Raw genomic sequence first — 20344 nt, 5'->3', positions numbered from 1 at the left:
TGTAAAAGTGTCACTACATGTGATCAGATGAAAAGGGAGCAAGAGATAGCGATAGAGATAATGTTGTTTTCATAGTTGTAGAAACAAAACCTCATGTGAGAGCATGTAGTAGAAGCGCGACAGCAGATGCAGCAGGCCCCTTTTTTGAATTACCCAGGATAAGAAAGAATAACGTCTGTGCACACTGTCTTAAAAAATAAGCGTCAGCTCATTCAAACGCTGGCTGCTGTGAGTTTTACTCAGAGATGACTTAAATTGTAGTTTATGGGAAAGAATTACAATAGTTACACTAGTGACAGTGATGAGAAATGAAGTTAAAACAAATATCCAATGAAAGTTTTCAAAGTTTAAATCTTAGAAGCTGTGAAAATGCTGTTTGTAAAAGAGCTGGTGAGAAATGTTAAAACTTTAATGATGTTTTTAAGAGAAAAACGTGATTGTCAAGACTACGGACACTTTTCTGTAGTTTTCTCTGAGTTAACCAGTCACGAGATTACTGTGCAAAACATTCAGCATGTTTTCAAAAAATATGTGATTTATTTTATTTATTTATTTTTAAAAATGTAATTTTAAATTGAACTCAATTACAGTCACTGGCCACTTCATTAGGTACACCTGTTTAACTGCTTGCTATCTCAAACATTTAATCAGCCAATGGCACACCAGCTATTCCACGCAGACATGGTCAGGATGACACGCTGTAGTTCAAACTGAATGGAGAAACTCACACTTTAAGTGAATTTAAACCTTGGATCGTGGTTGATGCCAGACAAGCTGGTCTGAGTGGTTCACAAACTGTTGATCCACTGGGATTTCCCCATGCAAACATCTCCCAGGTTCAGTCTGAAAAAGAGAACATATCCAGTGAGCGGCAGTTCTCTGGGTGAAAATGCCTTGATGATACCAGAGGTCAGAGGAAAGACCAGACTGCTTCGAGCTGATAGGAAGGCACACAGCTCAAGTAACCACTCATTACTACAGCAGCAGAAGACCACACTGACTGCTGAGCCTGTTAGTTAAGAACAGGAAACTGAGGCTGAAATTCACACAGATGCTACAGAAGATTAAAAAGACATTGCCTGGTCTGATGAGTCTGCAGTGACATTCAGGTGGTAGGAACAAAATTTAGCATATAAAACATCAAAACACGGATCCATCCTGGTTTATATGAGAAGTTCGGGCTGGGATATTTTCTAGGCACACATGGGGCCTCTTAGTACCAACTGGGGATCCGCCACAGTGTACCTGCCGACCATGTTCATCCCTTGATGACCACAGTGTACCCATCTTCTGATTGCTGCTTCCAGTGAAGATCATAGAGAAGATGTGGTGGAACAGGAGCTTCACATCATGTATGTGAAACTGGCAAATCTGCAGTAGCTGTGTGACAATATGGACCAAAATCTCAGAAAAATGTTTCCAGCAACATGTTGAATCTCTGCAATAAGAATTAAGGCAGCTCTGAAGGCAAAAGGACATCTAAGCTGAACTAATTTTTTGCTATATTTTTTGAGGGGGTGTTTATTTAGTACAACATACAATAATAATCAGAGACCTCGATGTGATATGTTGTTATCATCCAATTTTTGGCAGCATTTTGAGAACTCCTACACTGCAAAGTCAGGTAGAGAGTCGCCCCCACCCACCTTTTCATCCAGCACCTGTGGGATGAATCAGAGCTGTGACTGAGAGACAAACTTCTCTCACAACATCAGTGAGCAGCCCCGCTAATACACTTTTGACAGAGAATGCATTTTTCTTGGGAATTGTTCCCAGGAGGAGACTGAAGCCTGTTAGCGGCACAATCCTGATATGAAGTGTCCAGTATTCAGATATGGGTGTGCTGTCTAGGTCAAATGATCTCATGTCACAAAGTTAGCTTATTACAAAACATATAAAACCTTTTCTTTTTTTGCTTGTTGATTTTGCACTTTCTTACTCACACCGTGCCACTTCATCTCTCTGTTTCTCTTCTCTCTCTCCCTCTCCCTCGCTTTCACTCACTCCATTGCTCTACTGTGATCCAGCTGTCCACCCCCATTCATCATCCCGCCACTCTCCCCCACACAGAATTATTATTTCTTTGATGTGTTACCAGTTGAAAACAAATCCATTTTTCTGGCCATCAATTTATCATTTGGAATGGGGAGTCACACTTGAGTTGTAGGGGCAGCCACATTTTCCCAATTCCAACTTGGACTGGAAAGCTATGTGTGTTTGTTTGTGTTCATGATCGAGTGTGTATATATGAACATGAAAGGCATGCATCCTGTTGTAATCAGAGCTGAGATGCAGCATGAGGGAAATCAGAGGTAAATAGAAATGATGGGATGAAATAGAGGAAGTAGCTGTTTGGATAAAAGAGAGAGACGAGAGAGAGAGAAAGAGAGAGAGAGGGGGCTTCCCTCTTCCTGTCGTCCTCCTTCACCTAACGTCTGTGATAATTTATCACTCCTCCTAGCTTGGCTGACAAACTATTTGCAGGAAAATGAGTTTTTCCGCCACGGATTTGTCCTCTGGGAATAGAAAGGGGAGCTGCTGTGGTTTTATTCCATCACACACACACACATATCCAGATGTAGGGTTTTTCATGCACGCACACACTCTCACGCGCGCACTCTGAGGTCTCCAGTATTTATTGGGGGGAGGGGGAGGTGGTTAAGATAAATGAGGTAAATTAATAGAGTCACTGAGGGAAAAGATCCGCTTCCACACCAGCAGATCCGCAACTGACACACAAAAGATAAGCTCACGCACCGCCGCTGTCCCACCCTCATATCCTTCCCTCTGTTTCCCCCACCCTCGTACACCTACCAAGTCCCCCCTCCTCCCCAAGTTCCCCCTCACTTGGCTCTCCAGTCCCCCTGATCCCTCGTTTGCCCTCCCACAGATGACAAATGTAACACTCAGACAAACAGCGATCATTGCCATACAGCATAATGTCAGCTTAGATCAACACAGGGACAAAAGCAAATATCACAGCATCAACACTGCATTACAAGCGCCGTGTATGGGTGTGCGTGTACGTGCATGTGTGCGTGCATGTGTGCGCGTGCACCGTTATTACAGCAGCTGGCCCGGGTCACTGGATTCCAATCTCACTTTCAACCTCATCAACCAAGATATCGACAGTGTGCTTGACAGAGAATTACACGACAGTAAAGGCCTAATTACATTGCTATTACCCTGGGCTATTCATAATAGTCAAACACAACGCATCAGTTGGACATCGCCGCTGTAAATCTACAGGCACACAGTCTGTCTCTCTTAATGCCTGTTAGTATTATGACATTCACTTTTCTTTCACTTTATTGGCAGCTGACAACAGGTAATATACCAAAATCAGAGATGCCAGGATACTGCAGGATGGATATCCCACTTTGCCCCATGTCTACAGTAATTTTTATGTCCTGCTGAACCTGTTTACCATTAAGCCATCATGCTGCGTGGGATTTCTGTCTGCCTGCACTGACAGCACACTTAAACCTCTTATTTTAGCTGCTCACGCTCTGTTCAATATGCCAAACTTATAAGGCATAATCAGCCGACCTAAAGTAGCAAAGCAGCTAAATTGCTAAATAATGTCACAAATTATATATGGATCTACTTCTTTTTAGGTGAGGTGGTTTGGTGTTATGTGTACTCTACAGTGTCCTTTGTCCTTTATCACTCCCAACACAGACCAACCAGTGGGAGCCTGCTTCCTGTTAAAACAGAGTTTTTCCTTCCTACTGTTGCCAAGTGCTTGGTCACTGGGTGTCATGTGATTGTTGGGTTTCTTGCTATTACTGTAGGGTCTTTACTTTACAATATAAAGCGCCTTGTGGTGACTATTGTTGTGAACTGGCACTATATTAATTGAATTGAATTGAATTGAATTGAATTGAATCATTCCTGTGCCACATCTCGATGGACAAAAGGGATTTAAAACATTTGTGACTCATTAAATTAGTGAGTATTTAAATGTTTCTGCAGTGATTGCTTGAGGTTGGCTACAAATCCAAGTCCCTATGGACTCCCATGCTAAATGAAAACATAATTATGTTTACAGCCTATTTAAAAAAACATCAGTTTTCCCTTTAGGATAACAGTAGAGAGGTAAACTTTTATTTTTTTTTAATTAAATTTGCCCATGAAATTGTATATAATAAAGGAAGTGTTTGCTTTGGTGACAGATAGGTGCAATTTTGTCCTGTTCAGCATTTTTTTTTTTGTACCCTAGTAAACATTGCTTTTAGGTTTTCTTCTGAGCACATTTTGTTACTGGTGAAAATATGCACAGCCCTTAATGTCATAATTAATACAAATGATCCTTGACGACCAAGCTGGCTATCCAGATATGTTTAAGTTCCAGTTTAACAAAACCAGGATGACTAGGCTTGTCCAGATACCCTGTGCAGCTGCTCTTACGCGCAGCATCCATGAGTCTAAGGCATGCTCACAGTATACAGCTACGATCCTGTTCACCATGTGCATCATTTTTAGTTTAGCTTGGTAACATGCTAGCATTTCCTAATCAGCCATGAACATGAAACTCAGCTGAGGCTGGAAGAATCTGAAACTGACACCGTGATGGACGGTGCTGCACGAATGTGGAGAGCAGATCGCCAACGTTAATACAATTCATGCTGAGAGGCAACATCGTGTCTGCTTCAAATCCACACACAAATGGTAACCTTAAACATCCCGTATAACACTCCTTTGTAATTCATTCGTGACAGGCAGGTTGTATTTGTAGAAACCTAGCAACTTAACTGGAGCTATAAAATCACTCTCCAAGGACACTTCACAGCGATACTATTGGGTTAAAAAGGAAACTAGGAAACTAACTTTTTCTCCTTGGCAGTTTTGCACAGCATAAGTTCTTCTCTTAAGTGACCCCAATGTGCTGTGTTCCTGTTGTCACGTCTCTTCAGCAAGTTCATCAGAAGCAGGAAGTAATAAGGCACTAATCCAGAGGATGACACAAAGTGCTCTGTTTTTCTTGACTTTTCATTTGCTTCACATTCTTTGATATTTTCTGCATTATGGCTACATACCACTCCGAGGATAATGAGGCTCTTTTACTTTACTTACGATCAGCTCTGCGGTCTCACTCTTTTTTTCTTGCAAGGAGAGCACCTGAGTTCCCCTGAGGACACTCGGCTCTACACCCCTTCAACTGTTGCTTCCAATTGCAAGCTTTGTGATGCACATCTCCTTGGTAATCTCTTCTGAGTGACAGGTATGAAGACAAGGTCCACCAGCTGCTCTGATCAAAGTCTCCTTCTTTTACCCAGAGAGTGCTGTTGTCAGTTTGTGGCCTGTATCACCCACCCTCCTGCTTTGTGTAAATTATTAAGGAAATAACTGCACGTTTTAATAAGTTCCTCCACTTTTATGTTGTTTTAGGGGGGGAAGAAAGAAAAATACTGGCGAAAAAGACTCAGAGGAAATTAAAAACTTGATGGTGATCGGTCATGAAAGTGAAAGTTCCTATCTGACCACCGGTCCAAGTTGCATGTGGGCTAAACACAGCTCAACATTACGTCCGAGCCAAGCCCCTCTGCTGCTAATGGCTATTACTGCCAGCACGCCATTGTACGTCTCACAATAGCAATCATGCTGGGATTTTGTGTGGAGCTTGCTGGCAACAGTTATTAGCCCTCCGAAAGAAACTTAAAAGGGGAATCAGTGAAGAGAAGAACAAGAAGATTTGGGGTCCCAAGTTGTGTGGGGTGATGGCGGTGGCGGTGGTGGTGATGGAGGGGGTCAGCAGGGTGGAAGGGGGTGAGGTCAGAGGGTAACAGCAAAGCGGAAATGGGGAGGAACAAGGGAGAACAATGGACAGGGATGAACTAAGACAGACAAAGCTGGAGGGAGGGTGGACAGTGCACAAAACACAGGAAGATGGGAAGAAAAAGATGAAGGGACAGAATGGAGGGGAGCTACAACAGATGGTAAAGGCTGGTTGGAGAGAGAGAGAGGAGGCACTGAAAAGCTGCTGGCAACACATGTATCACGAGAGTAACAGCAAGGAAGGAAGGCTTGACACCTAAACATGTCTGGATGCCATATGGTAACATATAGGCTACACTGTAGATCACTAAGGTTCACATGTCTGGAGCTTTGTGGGCAAAGTGTGAATCAAACTCCCCCCAATGAATGTGTACTTCTATGAACCCTCTCATGGCCCCAGTGACACACCTGAGGAGCTTCAGCTTAACAGAATAAGCCATCAAGTCCGAATTTGAGTGAATAAACATTCATTATAACAGAAATACTTCATATGTAAGCAGCAGTTATATTTTCCTCACGCGTTTATCAGTGTGAGAAGCCCCTTGTAGATAAGATTAGGATAGAAAATGTATGTTTTAGAAGTTGTGCGCTAAAATCGTTGCCCTAATGGGATCATCAATACTGAGATGTTTCTCCAGCTATTATGGCCTAATTATGTGGCTCATCTCGACTCGCTGACCACAAAGAGACAAGCGCCCACCGGGCTTAGATTTATTAAAGTTGTCATTAAGTGGATGGTTTTTTTTTTTCTTCCTCTCCCATTTATCTTTACGGGAGCGCGCAGAAGCACAGAAGGCGATTTCTCGGCGCGTGCACAATGAGACGGACACCCGCACACTTCTGCTTAATCTGAGTGAGAGAGTCTGAGCTGTTAAATATTTGTGGAAACTTTGTTGTGTGTGCGCGTGCGTGCGTGTGTGTTTTGATGAAATGACGAAATTGAGCTCGTGCCCAGGCGGACTGTGCGTCCTTGGCGTTCGGCGGCTCCTTGCACACCTGATTTATCCCGTGCTACCCACCCACCCTCCTTTTCATGACATATTTTAGCTTTGAGACCAGGTTTATCACCTGAATAACCTGGAGATCGTTTCCAGGTCCAATTTTCTTCACAAACTCTAGGATATAAAGGAAATATAAAGAGGATAGTTGAGGATGGTTTCCTATCTCTGGAGTCGGAAATGCTCGCTCTGACTGACCTTTTACCCCCAACTTTTGTTGCCACCTGTAGCCGCAGGTCACCAGGTTTCTTACAGGGACACACACTTTGCTCGGGGAAATCAGTCCGGAGATACACAACAAACACGACACACACACACAGAAAAATAAAATAGTCCTATAAGTGGAATTTTTCTTTTGTCCTGAGTGCGCCTTTTAATTTTTAACCCAAACGGACCGAGCTGCTCTTGAGTTTCTCCCCCCCTTGCGTGTGTCCCACTGAACATTTTCTGCACGTTTCAGAGACTTCCCACAGTTATCGCTCAGGGTAAATAAGTGCACTTTTTCTAAATTGGCCGGCAGAGCAATCAAGAGGAAAAACGATGAGTTCCAAAGACATGAAAACTGAACGAGGAAGCAGAGAGTGGCTTAAAAGTCTGCCAACAAGCCTTTAGCGAGTCTTTATGAGGAACGATTTAACATTTGTTCACTTTGGGGATATATGAGGAGTGATGTGAAATTCATACAAGTGCACATCTTGTCTGGCGAGGATTGTATTTGGATAGCCTTGCAGTTATAACACTTATTCAAAATGAACACAGTAAATCCAGCCTAATGCGCCAGTCTGCGTGTAAATAGAGTTTTAGCAGTGATCTTGTTTTATCTTGTAAACAGACTGGATTTAGTACGTTAATTACACAAATACAACCTTTTGATGAGCTGTTTATAAAGTAAAGCCAAATCTTCTTCTTGTACAATAAAGTATATTCTATTTTTTCTATAATATTTTTACACCTAAATGCGCAATAATTCAAACTGAATTTATAATTTAAGAGAAAACATTTGGATTGTAAATCTTGGACCATGGCATTCATTTCTCTCCTCTTACATCTTCCGTGCGAATTTGTGTTTTTCAGTAATTTATGTTTTCAAATAAAACGCAAACCTTTTTGTGTTTTTATGCTTTTTAATGATATCTTACAGCCTCAACTTTGACATTCTCCAGCTGGGGAAAAAATAAGGTTAAGAAACTTTTGACATATTTAACAGTAACTTCTTCTTGTCGGTCTTCCTGCGTTCGGAGAAGCCGGTGGATTTTGGGGCGTGTATGAATTTCGCCCCTTGGCAAATGGAGTCGTATAATTAAAGGCTATTTTAATTCAAAGTATGATCGCGATAGATACCAATCGTTGAGTTTTAATCCCTTGTTAAACTCTCGGTAACCTCTCTGTCCCTCTCTCCCTCTCTTCTCTGCCACCTCTCCCTTCAGGCACTTGTCATTTTCTCTGCGCTCCGATCACTTTACAGAGGACTGTTTCTGCTTCCAGCTAATACTACGATTCCTTTAATGTGCTGGCGTTTGTGTTTATTTTAAAACACTCGACCCTTTGTCCAGCAACGGCTCTGACCTGACCATGTGCAGTGGCAGAGCTTTTCAAAGACGACGAATGAACGATTTCCAGAGCGCAAAGTTGATTCTTTCTTTCTTTCTTTCTTTCTTTCCCAGATCGTATTCTTTTAAGTCCATATGTCCGAGTAAAGCCACTTGAATTTGAGACAGACGACACGGTGCCATTGGTGTCTGTTATTAGAGGTGTTGTGTTTGTTTTACAGGCTCATGAGAACAACGTTTAACAGCGTCTTAAACTCACCGGGATCCTGACACCCTGCTGTCACATCACGCACACGCAGGGGCCTGCTGCAAGTACGGTGCAGAAAGTCAAACCAAGAACTACTTCTTTTTTTTTCAACTACACAAAACCACTACGTGGACACACTGAAGCACGGATGCGTTCTTTACATAAAAGCTGGAAAAAGCTCAAATGCAAAAAAAACCTTTAGTGTCTTGCAGCTTATTTCAGAAGCCCCTCTGTCTCCTGTGTGAGCCAAAAACTTTTTATTTTTTCTCGTCATATTTAGTTGTTTTTTTGTTTTTATTCTAATGCTGTATGCAACCAGTAAAAGGGTTTACCTTGTATCGTTTTTTAAAGACATGCAGGCTAATTTTTGTTGTTAAATATGAAGGAAGAGAACATTTAAAAATAAGATATAGAGGAAGTACAACAAAAAGATTATAGGACCAGAGGTTTATTTAATTTTCGTGTTTTTATTTATTATCTATGTATTTTATTTTGGTAAAGACTAATTATTTGAATTGTTATTACTTTTATTTTTTGGTTAAACTATATTTATTAAAAATAACGTGATTCCTCGTTGGTTGCGAAGATTAATTTGTTTCCCCCAATTTAATTTGGACATAAGAGTCTCTCCTGCTGACCTGAGAGTATTTTCCACCTTTCATTTTCTGCTCTTTGTTCAGTTAAAAAAAAAAAAAAAAAAAGTTTTGCAAAACATTTTTCAGTGGGACTCAGTGGGATCCTCCAGAGTCGCCTGTCAGGGAGGCATCGCAGCAAATCGTGTGGAAGTCGGGCCCGGTGTCACACGCCGGTTCACCATCTAATCAAAGCGGGCTGTCGCTGGAGGTGAATAGAAACAAGCCGCCTCCTGACAAGTGTTTCCGTACAGTCACTCAGGGGGTGTGATGCCATCAGAGCCCGCGGTCAGTCATCCTGTCCCACTTTTTCCCCTCTCCTCCTCAAAAAAAAAAAAACCAAAAACCAACCCAAAACACACCTCCTCCATCCTCCTCGTCCAATGGCTGCAGTGCTCCATCCTCTGCGCAGCCCTGCTGGATAAATCCCGAGTCAGTGCCGACTGCGCACACACGACGCAACACAACGCAGCACAACAGCGGTCCATCCTCCTCCAACGCGGCTCGGACGCGCACCACCAGAGATCGTTTGGATAATATCAGAATATTTGCTGTGGAACATTTTTTATGATTATTGCTGTTATTTCGAGCTCCTGCGTGGAAAGGTAAGCCCTCTTCTAAAGTGAACATGTTTTCTGTGTGATCTGTCATGTCTGAATGAGAACGTTAGACAATCCTGACAACACGGAGAGAAATCACCGGGCAAAATGCTGCGAGACAGAGCTCAGGGTTAAACGCTTTTTAACGAGACGTTATCTAAAGAATTTAATTAAAGTTGAAAAATGTGCGCAGAAAAAAACAAAGAGTGGGTCTGTTTTGTGTCTTTAAGTGACATAATTCGAGTGACCTTATAGGCACGGGTCCTCGCGCAAAAACAGATGAATAATTCTTATTAATTTTCCAAAGTGCATTGATTTCTTAAAATAAATAAATAAATTGTTCCTCCTAAAATAAAAAGCACCCCCATCACAGTCAATGATACATTCATTAACGCAAACTGTCTTGTTTTTATGCTAAATTTGGAATTGTGAGCAAAACAGCGAGGCCTTCAATTTCTGCTGGAAATCACGTTTTCCACTGAACATTTATAACCGTCGTTAATACAAGCGATCGATAACAGCGGGCAGCTTATTAAATTAATAATTGCACAGTTTTAGTCATGATACATTCACGTCCAAACGTAAAAGTTAGCCCGCTGTGGATCATCTCTGTGTACCGGCTCTTTATTTGGCCTGATCGAAGTAAATTAAATAAAACACACTTGAGTTAATTTTACATTAGAGTCATGTCATATTAGTTTAAATGCTTTTAAATTTTTCTTCACCAGCTACCTCCAATTTCCATTATTAATAATCATCTAGAAGTTCGATTATTTTTTAAGACTATCACACATGTTTCAGGTTTCAAAATATTACATGTTTCTAATTGCTAACAAAAATAAGTCAAATAAAGTCAAATAAAGTAAGTACTTACCAAAAAAGATGAAAAAAGTAGATAACTGTCACTGGTTTGTTCAGCGAGATTAAAAGTGTGTTTCAGTTAATAATAAATGAATTAGTATCAGGTAAATTAGACCTGGGCATGCGCTGTATGGATTATTAGTACCTGCGATGTTAAAGTTATTGCAGGTAAACTGAACTGAATCAGGCCGTCCAGGTGTCCTGTCCGTCATTTAAAACTGCCTCCCAGCAGGTCATGACAACATTTTGAACATTTAGAGAGACCAGCAGCGGCTTTATTGACTTTTGATCCACTTCTGCTTACCTGCTTTTTTAGGACGGGCGTCATATCGTTTCTTTTTTTTCTTCCCTCGTTACTCATAAATTACCACTTGATGTTTTTGCTCATTTTCGTGAGAATTTCCCAGAGCTGAAAAGTCCTTCAGTGTACAGCAGCTGAACAGATGAAGCCTGTAGACAAGACACACACACACACACACACACACACACACACACACACACACACACACACACACACACACACACACACACAGCCAAAAACAACTACCAGCCACCGCGTCTACAATGGATCTAATCATTATACAGACCCGCGTGTCCTTAAACCGAGAAATGATAACACATTATTATTTTTCATCTCTCTAGCTGGCCTCTCACTTTAACACATCCAACGTGAAGTCCTGTCATTTCAGCTCCATGTCTCGTAGAGACTGCTGCCATGATGTTTACCTCGGCTTTCATTCGGTACTGACTGAATATACATAAATGTATCGCTATAATAAACAAATCATCGCTATAATAAGACAAATCAAATACAATCTTTATAATGCCATAAAGATTATGGCCTAAATCTCCTGCAGACTGTTCAATCATCACACCGTAGCCCACCAGCACAAGCAGGTGGGCCACAGGTAGACCTAACGGTGTGAGATGAACGCGCAGGGAGGAAACGTTTGTTTAGTAGGAGTTCAGAGGCCGCACAGATATGACCAGCAGCCAGTTTCACAAACACCTTGATGTCCTGCAGCTCGAAGTCGGTGGGAGAACACTCATGCCAGACCAGGCAGGGGTAGGAGTATAAACACACTTTAACCGGGTCGGCGTGGAGGAGGAGAGCGTCACGTTCAGCTGGTGGAGCAACAAGCACAAACTCAGGGATATGTCCAGTAACACCGGGAGAGGTAAATACTGAGATGTGTTCTTCTATGAAGACCGTGGACTATCTATCTATCTATCTATCTATCTATCTATCTATCTATCTATCTATCTATCTATCTATCTATCTATCTATCTATCTATCTATCTATCTATCTATCTATCTATCTATTAACCCATGCTTTGTTTTTCTGTGTGTGCGTGGTGTCAGTGCGCCGTGCGCGTTCACGCACTACCCCCCTGTCCGCCTCGGGGCCGCTCCGCTTTAATATCCTGCAGGTTGATGAAGCTTGGCAGGGAGATTTTTTTCCACACTCGGCTGGCAGCGTTAATAGAGGCTGCCCTCCCTCCATGCCTCGGCCTCGTCCGGCCGCTGTTTGATGTGGAAATGAAAGCTGGGGGAAAAAAGAGAAAAGGCTGAGAGAAACGAGCGACTCAATGGGGTTAAATTAAAAGCAATGGTGTTCTTGCAGAGTCACCACCGTGCAAGCCTTTAGAGAAGACATGGAGGATATGCCGGGGCGAAGCAGGGGAGCACTTTGTGCCTAATTTGTAGTAAATGCGCGCAGAAAATCAGCTTCATGTGCATTAAAAATGAAAAAAAAATCACGTTATTGTAGAACACCAGTCACATTTCTGTAGTGTAAAAAATACATATACATATTTTTTTATATGTGCCAGAGAACAGATATTAAACTTTAATAATTCATGTGAACAGATGCTTCTCAAAAACAGGCTGGAAACGCATAAAATAATAAAAACTGAGTATAGACAATCCGATTTTTTTCTTTTTTTTACTTGAACTTCACAGTTTAAAATGTTACCCCCCCCCCCCACCACCACCACCACCACCACCTCGCCCCTTCACTGAGTGACATGTTCTCCTGAAATGTAAAATAACATTAGTCACTGTCACTGAAGCCAACTGAGCCTCAAATTAGCGGCCTATAAATGGGAACTGTGAGGAGAAAAGCCTGAAGGTGTTATTTATAAGGAGGCGATTAGCCAGTGGGATCATCAAAGAACCATTAGTTTTTCCAGAATGCGCATTTCTGTTTGTTGCCAGTGTTAAACACAAAAGCAATTTCACACCCAAAATAACTGAAGTTTTGATCAATATCAGCTTTTTTTCCTATTTATAAAACTTTTAAACACACAAAAAGCTTCCAGAAAAGACGGACGCTAACCACATCCAAGTATCAAAAGGTCTCACTAACCTCCACGACTCACTGCCATCTTGTTTATTATCTAAATCTAAAACATCAGTCTTGCTTTAGGGATAAATTCTGTTTACTTTAGATAAATTAAATATGCCCGATTCTGCAAAATATAGCACTAACATTTAATCATTAGTATTTTTTTTATTTCTTTTAATTATTTTTATGTTATATTTTAAATAAAATATAAATAGATTAAAACACTGAGTAAAGTTCTGGTATGACTCTGTAAAATCTGTGTGTGTGAACTTTTAGATCATTTCTTTCCATGCAAACAGCTTTTATGGAGTTAACCTGGATAAATGATGTGTGAATCAGCAGGTGTGATTGAATCAACATGCATGTGTGTGTGTGTGTGCAGACAGGTGCACGTGAGTTCCATGACATTTATAAGTGTTCATCCCCCCTCCTCCCCCAGGTCATGGGGGTCTTAACCAACTAGGTGGAATGTTTGTTAATGGACGCCCGCTTCCGGAGGTGATCCGGCAACGCATTGTGGACATGGCCCATCAGGGGGTTCGGCCTTGTGACATCTCCCGGCAGCTTCGAGTCAGCCACGGCTGCGTCAGCAAGATCCTGGGACGGTGAGTCCTCAACTTCCTGTTAATTGTTCCTGTTAATGAGAGTCTCGAGAGCTGAGAGGTTGAGTAATCATCAGGAGTACTTTTATGTCCTGTCTAAACTTTCCACTTACAAAATCATCTTTCCCTTCCAGCTACTATGAGACAGGCAGCATCAAGCCCGGTGTGATTGGCGGCTCCAAGCCCAAAGTGGCCACTCCTAAGGTTGTGGAGAAGATCGCTGAGTACAAGAGGCAGAATCCCACCATGTTTGCCTGGGAAATCAGAGACCGGCTGCTGGCGGAGGGAGTGTGTGACAGTGACACAGTGCCCAGCGTGAGCTCCATTAACAGGTGCCAAACTGAATTATGAATGAAATCGTGTAAGCCGGGGTTCAGGTGGTTAAGCAGCATTTAGCTGTGACTGGCTGAGTTCGGCTGAGCTGAATGGCTGAGACTGAGTGTGCTGCCTTTGTTTTGCCTTTGTGTGTGTGTGTGTGTGTGTGTGTGTGTGTGTGTGTGTGTGTGTGTGTGGTATAATTAGTGGGAATGCTTTAATCCATTAAAAATTGTTGTTTTTGTTCCAGAATAATCCGAACGAAGGTCCAGCAGCCGTTTAACCTTCCTCTGGATGGAAAAGGCCTGAGTCCAGGGCAAACTTTGAGTAAGTCTGCACCATTTATGAACACATGCACGACAACAAGGGATGCGGGAAAGGATTAGGATTAAATACATTGCTCTGCAAGATTAAACTCGGGGCTCTCGTCACATCAGCAGCAAAGAGCTGCGCAGTATTGTTGTCTCAGATCTGTCTTTGTTGTTCTCTCTTTCTCTCGCTCTCAGTCCCCAGTTCTGCGGTCACCCCTCCAGAATCCCCGCAGTCGGACTCTCTGGGTTCAACTTACTCCATCAGTGGCTTGCTGGGTATTCCTCAACCCAACGGCGAAGGGAAAAGGAGCCACGATGACAGTAAGAAATCAATCTAGCAAACAAAACACCGCAATCTGAAGCTTATTCATAAGAAAGACTGGGTTACTGCCCACTATCCTTAACAATACTGAGAAAACAAAGGCAAATATGGCTGGAAAAACTTGTTTCTAGGTCTTCTGCAGGCATGCACTCTAAAACTTTTAAAGATGAAAACAAGTATGGCTCTCCCAGCTGCTTTATTTAATCATTAATCTGACCTTGTTTCCTGTAAGAACACTTTCCTGTTGCAAGGGTAAAACAGGCCAAAAGTTGTCCCTCGAACGGAAATTCAGCTTTACTTTATTAAGGTTTGCAAGGTCCTGTGCACGACAGGGCACGCTTAACACCAATCACTGTGACACAGCAGCTTCTGTCCTGTTCTTCAGCATTTAGACAGATCTCAGTTTTTCCTCCAATAACTAAAAAGCTGACGTCTTTCAGGGACGCACGCAATCAAGTCGTTGATATCAGTGTAATCATTTGTTAGCGGTGATTTATAGCCTGCTTTAGTTTTTTTAATGTTGTGTTTTCTAATAAATTCAAAGAAGTAGTAAGAGAGCGCAGACTTGGGATGGAGCTCTGAGGGACGCAGATGGCCACAAAGAACTACAAACCAGTTAATTAAGATTAGAGCCACTTAGGAACTGTGCCAAGGGGACAAGCTCTTTAGCTCTTTAGTTTTCAAATAATTGAAGGGGCCAAAATCTTCTCAGAGGACATTTAAAGACCTTCAAGATAAAATTACTGTTTGCCAGTTTAACATTAAGCTTTCCTCCTCCTCTATCCTCCTCGTTGCCTCTCACAGGTGATCAGGAGAGCTGTCGGCACAGCGTGGACTCTCAGGGCAGCGGAGGCATCCCGAGGAAACAGATGAGAGTGGATCACTTCCCCACAGCCTCGCAACATCTGGACTGCGGCTTCGATCGTCATCACTATCCTCCGGATTCCTTCGGAGCAGCAGCAAACAGCAAAACCGAGCAGGTACCTACTGTTTGGACTGAAAATCCTCCTTTCATTTTTTTACTTGTGCACTTGTAACAGCAGCCTTTATCATCCTCAGACTCTGTACCCGCTGTCCCTCATCAACGGTAGCCTAGACGAAGCCAAGACCAGCCTCTCATCATCCAGCTCTGCCATTGGACGAAATCTGTCGGCACACCAGAGCTACACCATGGTGACCGGTGAGACTCTTAATGCTGAATTATGCTCTTTGACCTCCATTAACCACAGGGCCCAGAACCCTCCACATGCTGCCGCTCACTCTTTGTTCAGTTTTGGCATTTCACACAGTTCTTTTAGTCCTGCGTGTTTTTTCTTTTTTCACTTCCACCCATGTTCACCATTTGTTTTTGCTTTGTTTTGTTTTTTTATTTCCTTACCCACGCGCTGCACACTGGCTCTCGCCACCTCAGAGCCCGTACAGACCCTGCCACTTTGTCTAAAACAGGAAATGTCCCCAGAAGTGACCAGCACAACCCCCTCCCCAAACATGGCAGCCTGTAACCTGGCTTTTGTGGAGCTGCAGGCGCTGCAGAAACCCATTTCTGTCAGCGGCAGCAGCTGCAGCGGCAGCAGCAGCAGTTCCAACCATTTCCCCAACGCCTTCAACTCATTCTCCCATCATGCACCAGTGTACGGGCAATTCAGCAGTCAGTCTGTCATCTCAGGTAACGCAGCCATCCATCTCATCTCTGTTTACTTTTTGCTCATTCGTTTATTTTTCGGCATTTGAATGCTGCAGAAAGTTAAATGATAAACTGATCCTATCGTTTCAGCTTCAATTCAGTCTTTGCATCTTACACGTTTGTCCAGCACAAAACACCAATCTAAACATCCACCTCGGTGTTAAAGATGTGCGGCTTTTTTGTGTGCTTTCAGGGCGCGACATGGTGAGCTCCACCCTCCCTGGCTACCCACCTCACATCCCCTCCCCTGCTCAGACGGGATACTCTTCCTCTGCAATCACGGGAATGGTAGCAGGTAAGGAGCTGACCTGAAGGAATACGTTTTTTGTTTTAAAAATGGAAAAATGGAAAGACAAGTAGAAAGAAAGAGAGAGAAAGAGGAGGAAGGAAAGGAAACAGAAAGAAGGAGCAGGGCAGGATGGCGGCTTGTAGATTAACCAGGAGACGGGCTGAGTTAATGAGTAGTCTTGCCAGGGTGAACGAGCGCAGGGGTGCACGTGAGCCCGATGGGGAGGGGTACAGGGAACTGGCTGGGGTTCCACCCTGCTGCCCACACCCCCTCACCCAGACACCTCTGACCACACATCGCCATGGGAACCAGGGGGCCCAGGAGGGAGATGCTATGGTTGTGGGTGGATGGGGCGTAAAGCTGGGAAGAGTAGAAGGTTTTTTTGTTGTTTTTTTTTGTTTTTTTTACAGGGTGTGTGTGTGTGTGTGTGTGTGTGTGTGTGTGTGTGTGTGTGTGTGTGTCAAGATGCCTGCATGTGAGCATAGAGAGAGAGAGAGTGTGTGTGTGTGTGTGCATGTATGTGTGCGATCTGCCTTTTTTTATTTTTTTTTTTATTTGAAGTCTGCCCTCCGAAGCGCGAAATGAGAGGGTCTGATTTATTATTTTTTCTGGTGGGCTCGCTGTGAGGAAGCGTTGATACACAATTACCGAGTAAGGGGGGGGGGGAGCAGAAAAGGAGGAGGAGGTGGGGAGCTCAGGGATTCATTCCAGCCAACATAATTACCAATTAGATATTGGAATGTTTAAAAAAAAGAAGAAGAAGAAGAAAAGAAAAATGAAAGAAAGAGGAGTTGCCAGACAGGAAGTGCAGGATGGAGAGAGGAGGAGGGCATTTCAGAGGGCAGAGGCTGACCGATGGAAGGGGCCTAAGCGCTGGAGAAAGAGGGCGTAAAGGCTAGCTGTGTGCACGCACCACTGGGCCAAGGGATTTTACCCTCAGCCATCCACCTGCACCACAGATTAATGGTTTACAGGCCGCACTAACTGTCGGTGAATTATGAGCTAAGGCTGAACAGATGCTGGCACTCAGACAAACAACCTGCCGAGCTCCTTGCAATGCTCCAGCTTTGCATTTTAATAAAAAACATCTCCTCGCGTGTTTCAGCTCGGAGCGTTTGGATTGTTTGCTCAACTTTATTTTTAAAATGTTCTTTTCCTTCTCTGCAGCAGGTGCAGACTACTCGGGTCAGTCCTACAGCCACTCGCCCTACACCTCGTACAGCGAAGCCTGGAGGTTCACCAACTCCAGCTTGCTGGGTGAGTAACCGAGCACATGTAACTCTAACCCCGTGAATATTTGTTACTAAGGCGGCGAACGTGTCCCCTGCGGAGCCTCTCCAGAATTCACAAACAGTTCACGAGAATTTTCTCTCTGACCTTATGATTCAGAAACATTTCACTCTGACTAGAATTTAATAGACAGCCTACCAGGAAGTGGCGCGCACGTGACACCTAATGCACTTTTTGACCCCCCTACCTTTCTTTAACATATTCATTTATCTTGGTAAAAATTTTGCTGTATTAAAAGCCACATCTGGGCTGCAGACAAAACAATATAACATCAGACAACTGGTAAAACAACTTTTCATTAACTAATGAGCAAAAAGTCATCTAAACCTTTAACATTTCCATTTCTCGACACTGAAATGTACAGTAGCTTGAAATGTATTCATTTTTACCTCAAAGACAGCAGTGTATGCAGTATTGTTGTATTGTTACTGCAGTTTTGTGGAGTGCAGGCAGGCATCTTGTAGTCTGATTGCTGGAGAAACTCGCTTTGTATTCTCATCTCATCACCAAATTTTATTAATTGACACAGAGGTGGAGGTTTGATGGCTGATTTTCTGCACTGCACCTTGTTAGAAACATACCCCAGCATCACTCATGCTTTTAGGGTTTCCGGGTCCCTCATTACGTGCAGGTCGCGATGGGCCTTCAGCCTCAAAGCACTCAGAGTCAAAGCTGTGACCACCAGCATCATCCAGCTCCATCTGTGTCTCCCCCCGCAGGCTCGCCCTATTACTACAGCTCGGCCTCCCGCACGGGCCCGCCATCTGCAGCCGCCTACGACCACCTCTAGTCCTCGCTGCTCGCCTCAGTCCTGATGGGCCTCCACGCCACGGTAAAGACTGGAGACCTTACCATCAGCTGATCTGATGTGGACCGAGACACGCAGCTCTAAACTGGAAGTGAACTCGAGACTTCTACTGATGACCCAGCAACACATTTTTTCTCTCCTTCTCGTCCTCTCACGGTCATCCTAAGCCTGCTCCTGTATTTATTTGCAGTCACAGACACCGTTTCCCAGGGTAGCTGTGACTCATGCACGTTTACACATTGCTAACCACGACCTCCTCCAGGGCTTGTTTCCACAGACTCCACGGGAGCATATTTTCAGTATGAATCTATTCAGCGCTGTTTCGGCCAAAGACTGTTTTCTTTCTTCTTCTTTTCTTTTCCTGGCACATCTGCAACTTGACTCCACTGATCCAGTGAATAAGGGATATGCAACTTCTTTGTACTGAACTATGCCTGCTTTGTTTACAACCTTTATTTGTTTTCTTTGTTTTTAAGAAGAGGGAAAAAACTGAATCCTATCCTATCACCACGAATCAATTTCTATTCTCAATCTACTTGTATGCTTGCCTGCAAATTCAGTTTGTGATTATTATTATTTTATTTTTTGTTACTGTAAATTCTGATTTTACTGTTGGGGGGAAAAAAATCACAGTTACAGAAGAAAAGCCTCCATACGCCCCTCAAAGACAATTACATATCTGTCCAGCAATATGTACATAATGTAAATGAAGAATTACTTTATGGGGGAAGTGATGCAGTTTCACTAAGAGGGGAGGGGGTGATGATGATTTGGCCACTAAAAACCAACAAGGCTTGAAATACGTTTGTTTTTGCTTCAGTTAAATTGAGTTTGTTGTCATGCTGATGTTCTGATGTTTGGTAAAAACTGTGACTATTTTTTCTTATACTGTTATTAATATTATTGCAGATGTACATAATGAATTTCTAAAGAATTATTTTAATTAAAGCATGACAAATTTATGTGCTTTTCCCTGTTTGCTTTCTCAATTCTCCAGAGCTCAATATAGCAGGGAAATTGTGATACGTTAAATCGGTTATTATTATTATTATTATTATTATTATTATTATTATTGGTGACGTCATCGTTGACGCGACTTCGGTGAGCTGACCCCCCCCCCCCCCAAAAAAAAACAACAACAACAGAAAAAAAAACCCTGAAATGCTTTTTTTTTTTTTTTTTTTCTACTCAGCATTTTTTTTAAAGGACACAGTCAATGATCCCGAAAAACACGCGCATCTGTCTAATTTCTTTTTTTATTTTCTGCATCATGTACTTTTATTTGCAATTATTTCTTTCCTCTTTGCGGCCTCATTATAGAGCCGCCGTAACGAGGCCACGGTTCGGCGGTGCCGCGGCCCACCTGGTGCCACCACCACCTCCACCTCCACGCGGGATACCGCGAGATTAATGGAGAGAGGTCGGGACGATTTTTTCCTTTTTAAAAAAAATACATTTCTTTTTAAATTTTTTGATTATTTAGAAAAAACAAAACAAAAACATAATATTAAAAATAATAAGACCGATAAAATAAATACATTTTCATTTTATTATTATTATGAAAATAAATGCGATAATAATGGGGTTTTTTTTAAATCTAACTTTTTTTGTTGTTGTTTTATTTGTAACTTAATATCAGAGTATTTATTTGAAACCTGCACTTGAACCTGATTGAACTCCTGTGTTGGATCTTCTGAGCTGCTCTTTACT

The 20344-nt window shown here is 42.7% G+C and overlaps 1 protein-coding gene across 1 annotated transcript; it reads left to right on the top strand.

The window, feature by feature from the left end:
- The first annotated feature begins 13277 nt into the window (after positions 1–13277).
- On the top strand, positions 13278–19753 carry pax8 (paired box 8). Its single transcript, XM_040001008.1, has 10 exons — positions 13278–13618; positions 13750–13947; positions 14181–14257; positions 14437–14562; positions 15368–15543; positions 15623–15743; positions 15975–16229; positions 16441–16542; positions 17704–17793; positions 18546–19753. The coding sequence occupies exons 1-10, from the start codon at positions 13482–13484 to the stop codon at positions 18614–18616; spliced, it is 1353 nt and encodes a 450-aa protein (XP_039856942.1). The 5' UTR covers positions 13278–13481; the 3' UTR covers positions 18617–19753.
- The last annotated feature ends 591 nt before the right edge of the window (positions 19754–20344 follow it).

Source organism: Simochromis diagramma, unplaced genomic scaffold (assembly GCF_900408965.1).
Source record: "Simochromis diagramma unplaced genomic scaffold, fSimDia1.1 OVJJ01000596.1, whole genome shotgun sequence".
Classification (NCBI taxonomy): domain Eukaryota; kingdom Metazoa; phylum Chordata; class Actinopteri; order Cichliformes; family Cichlidae; genus Simochromis; species Simochromis diagramma.
Note: the sequence above shows the minus strand (reverse complement) of the source record. Positions and strands in the feature narration are given on the sequence as shown.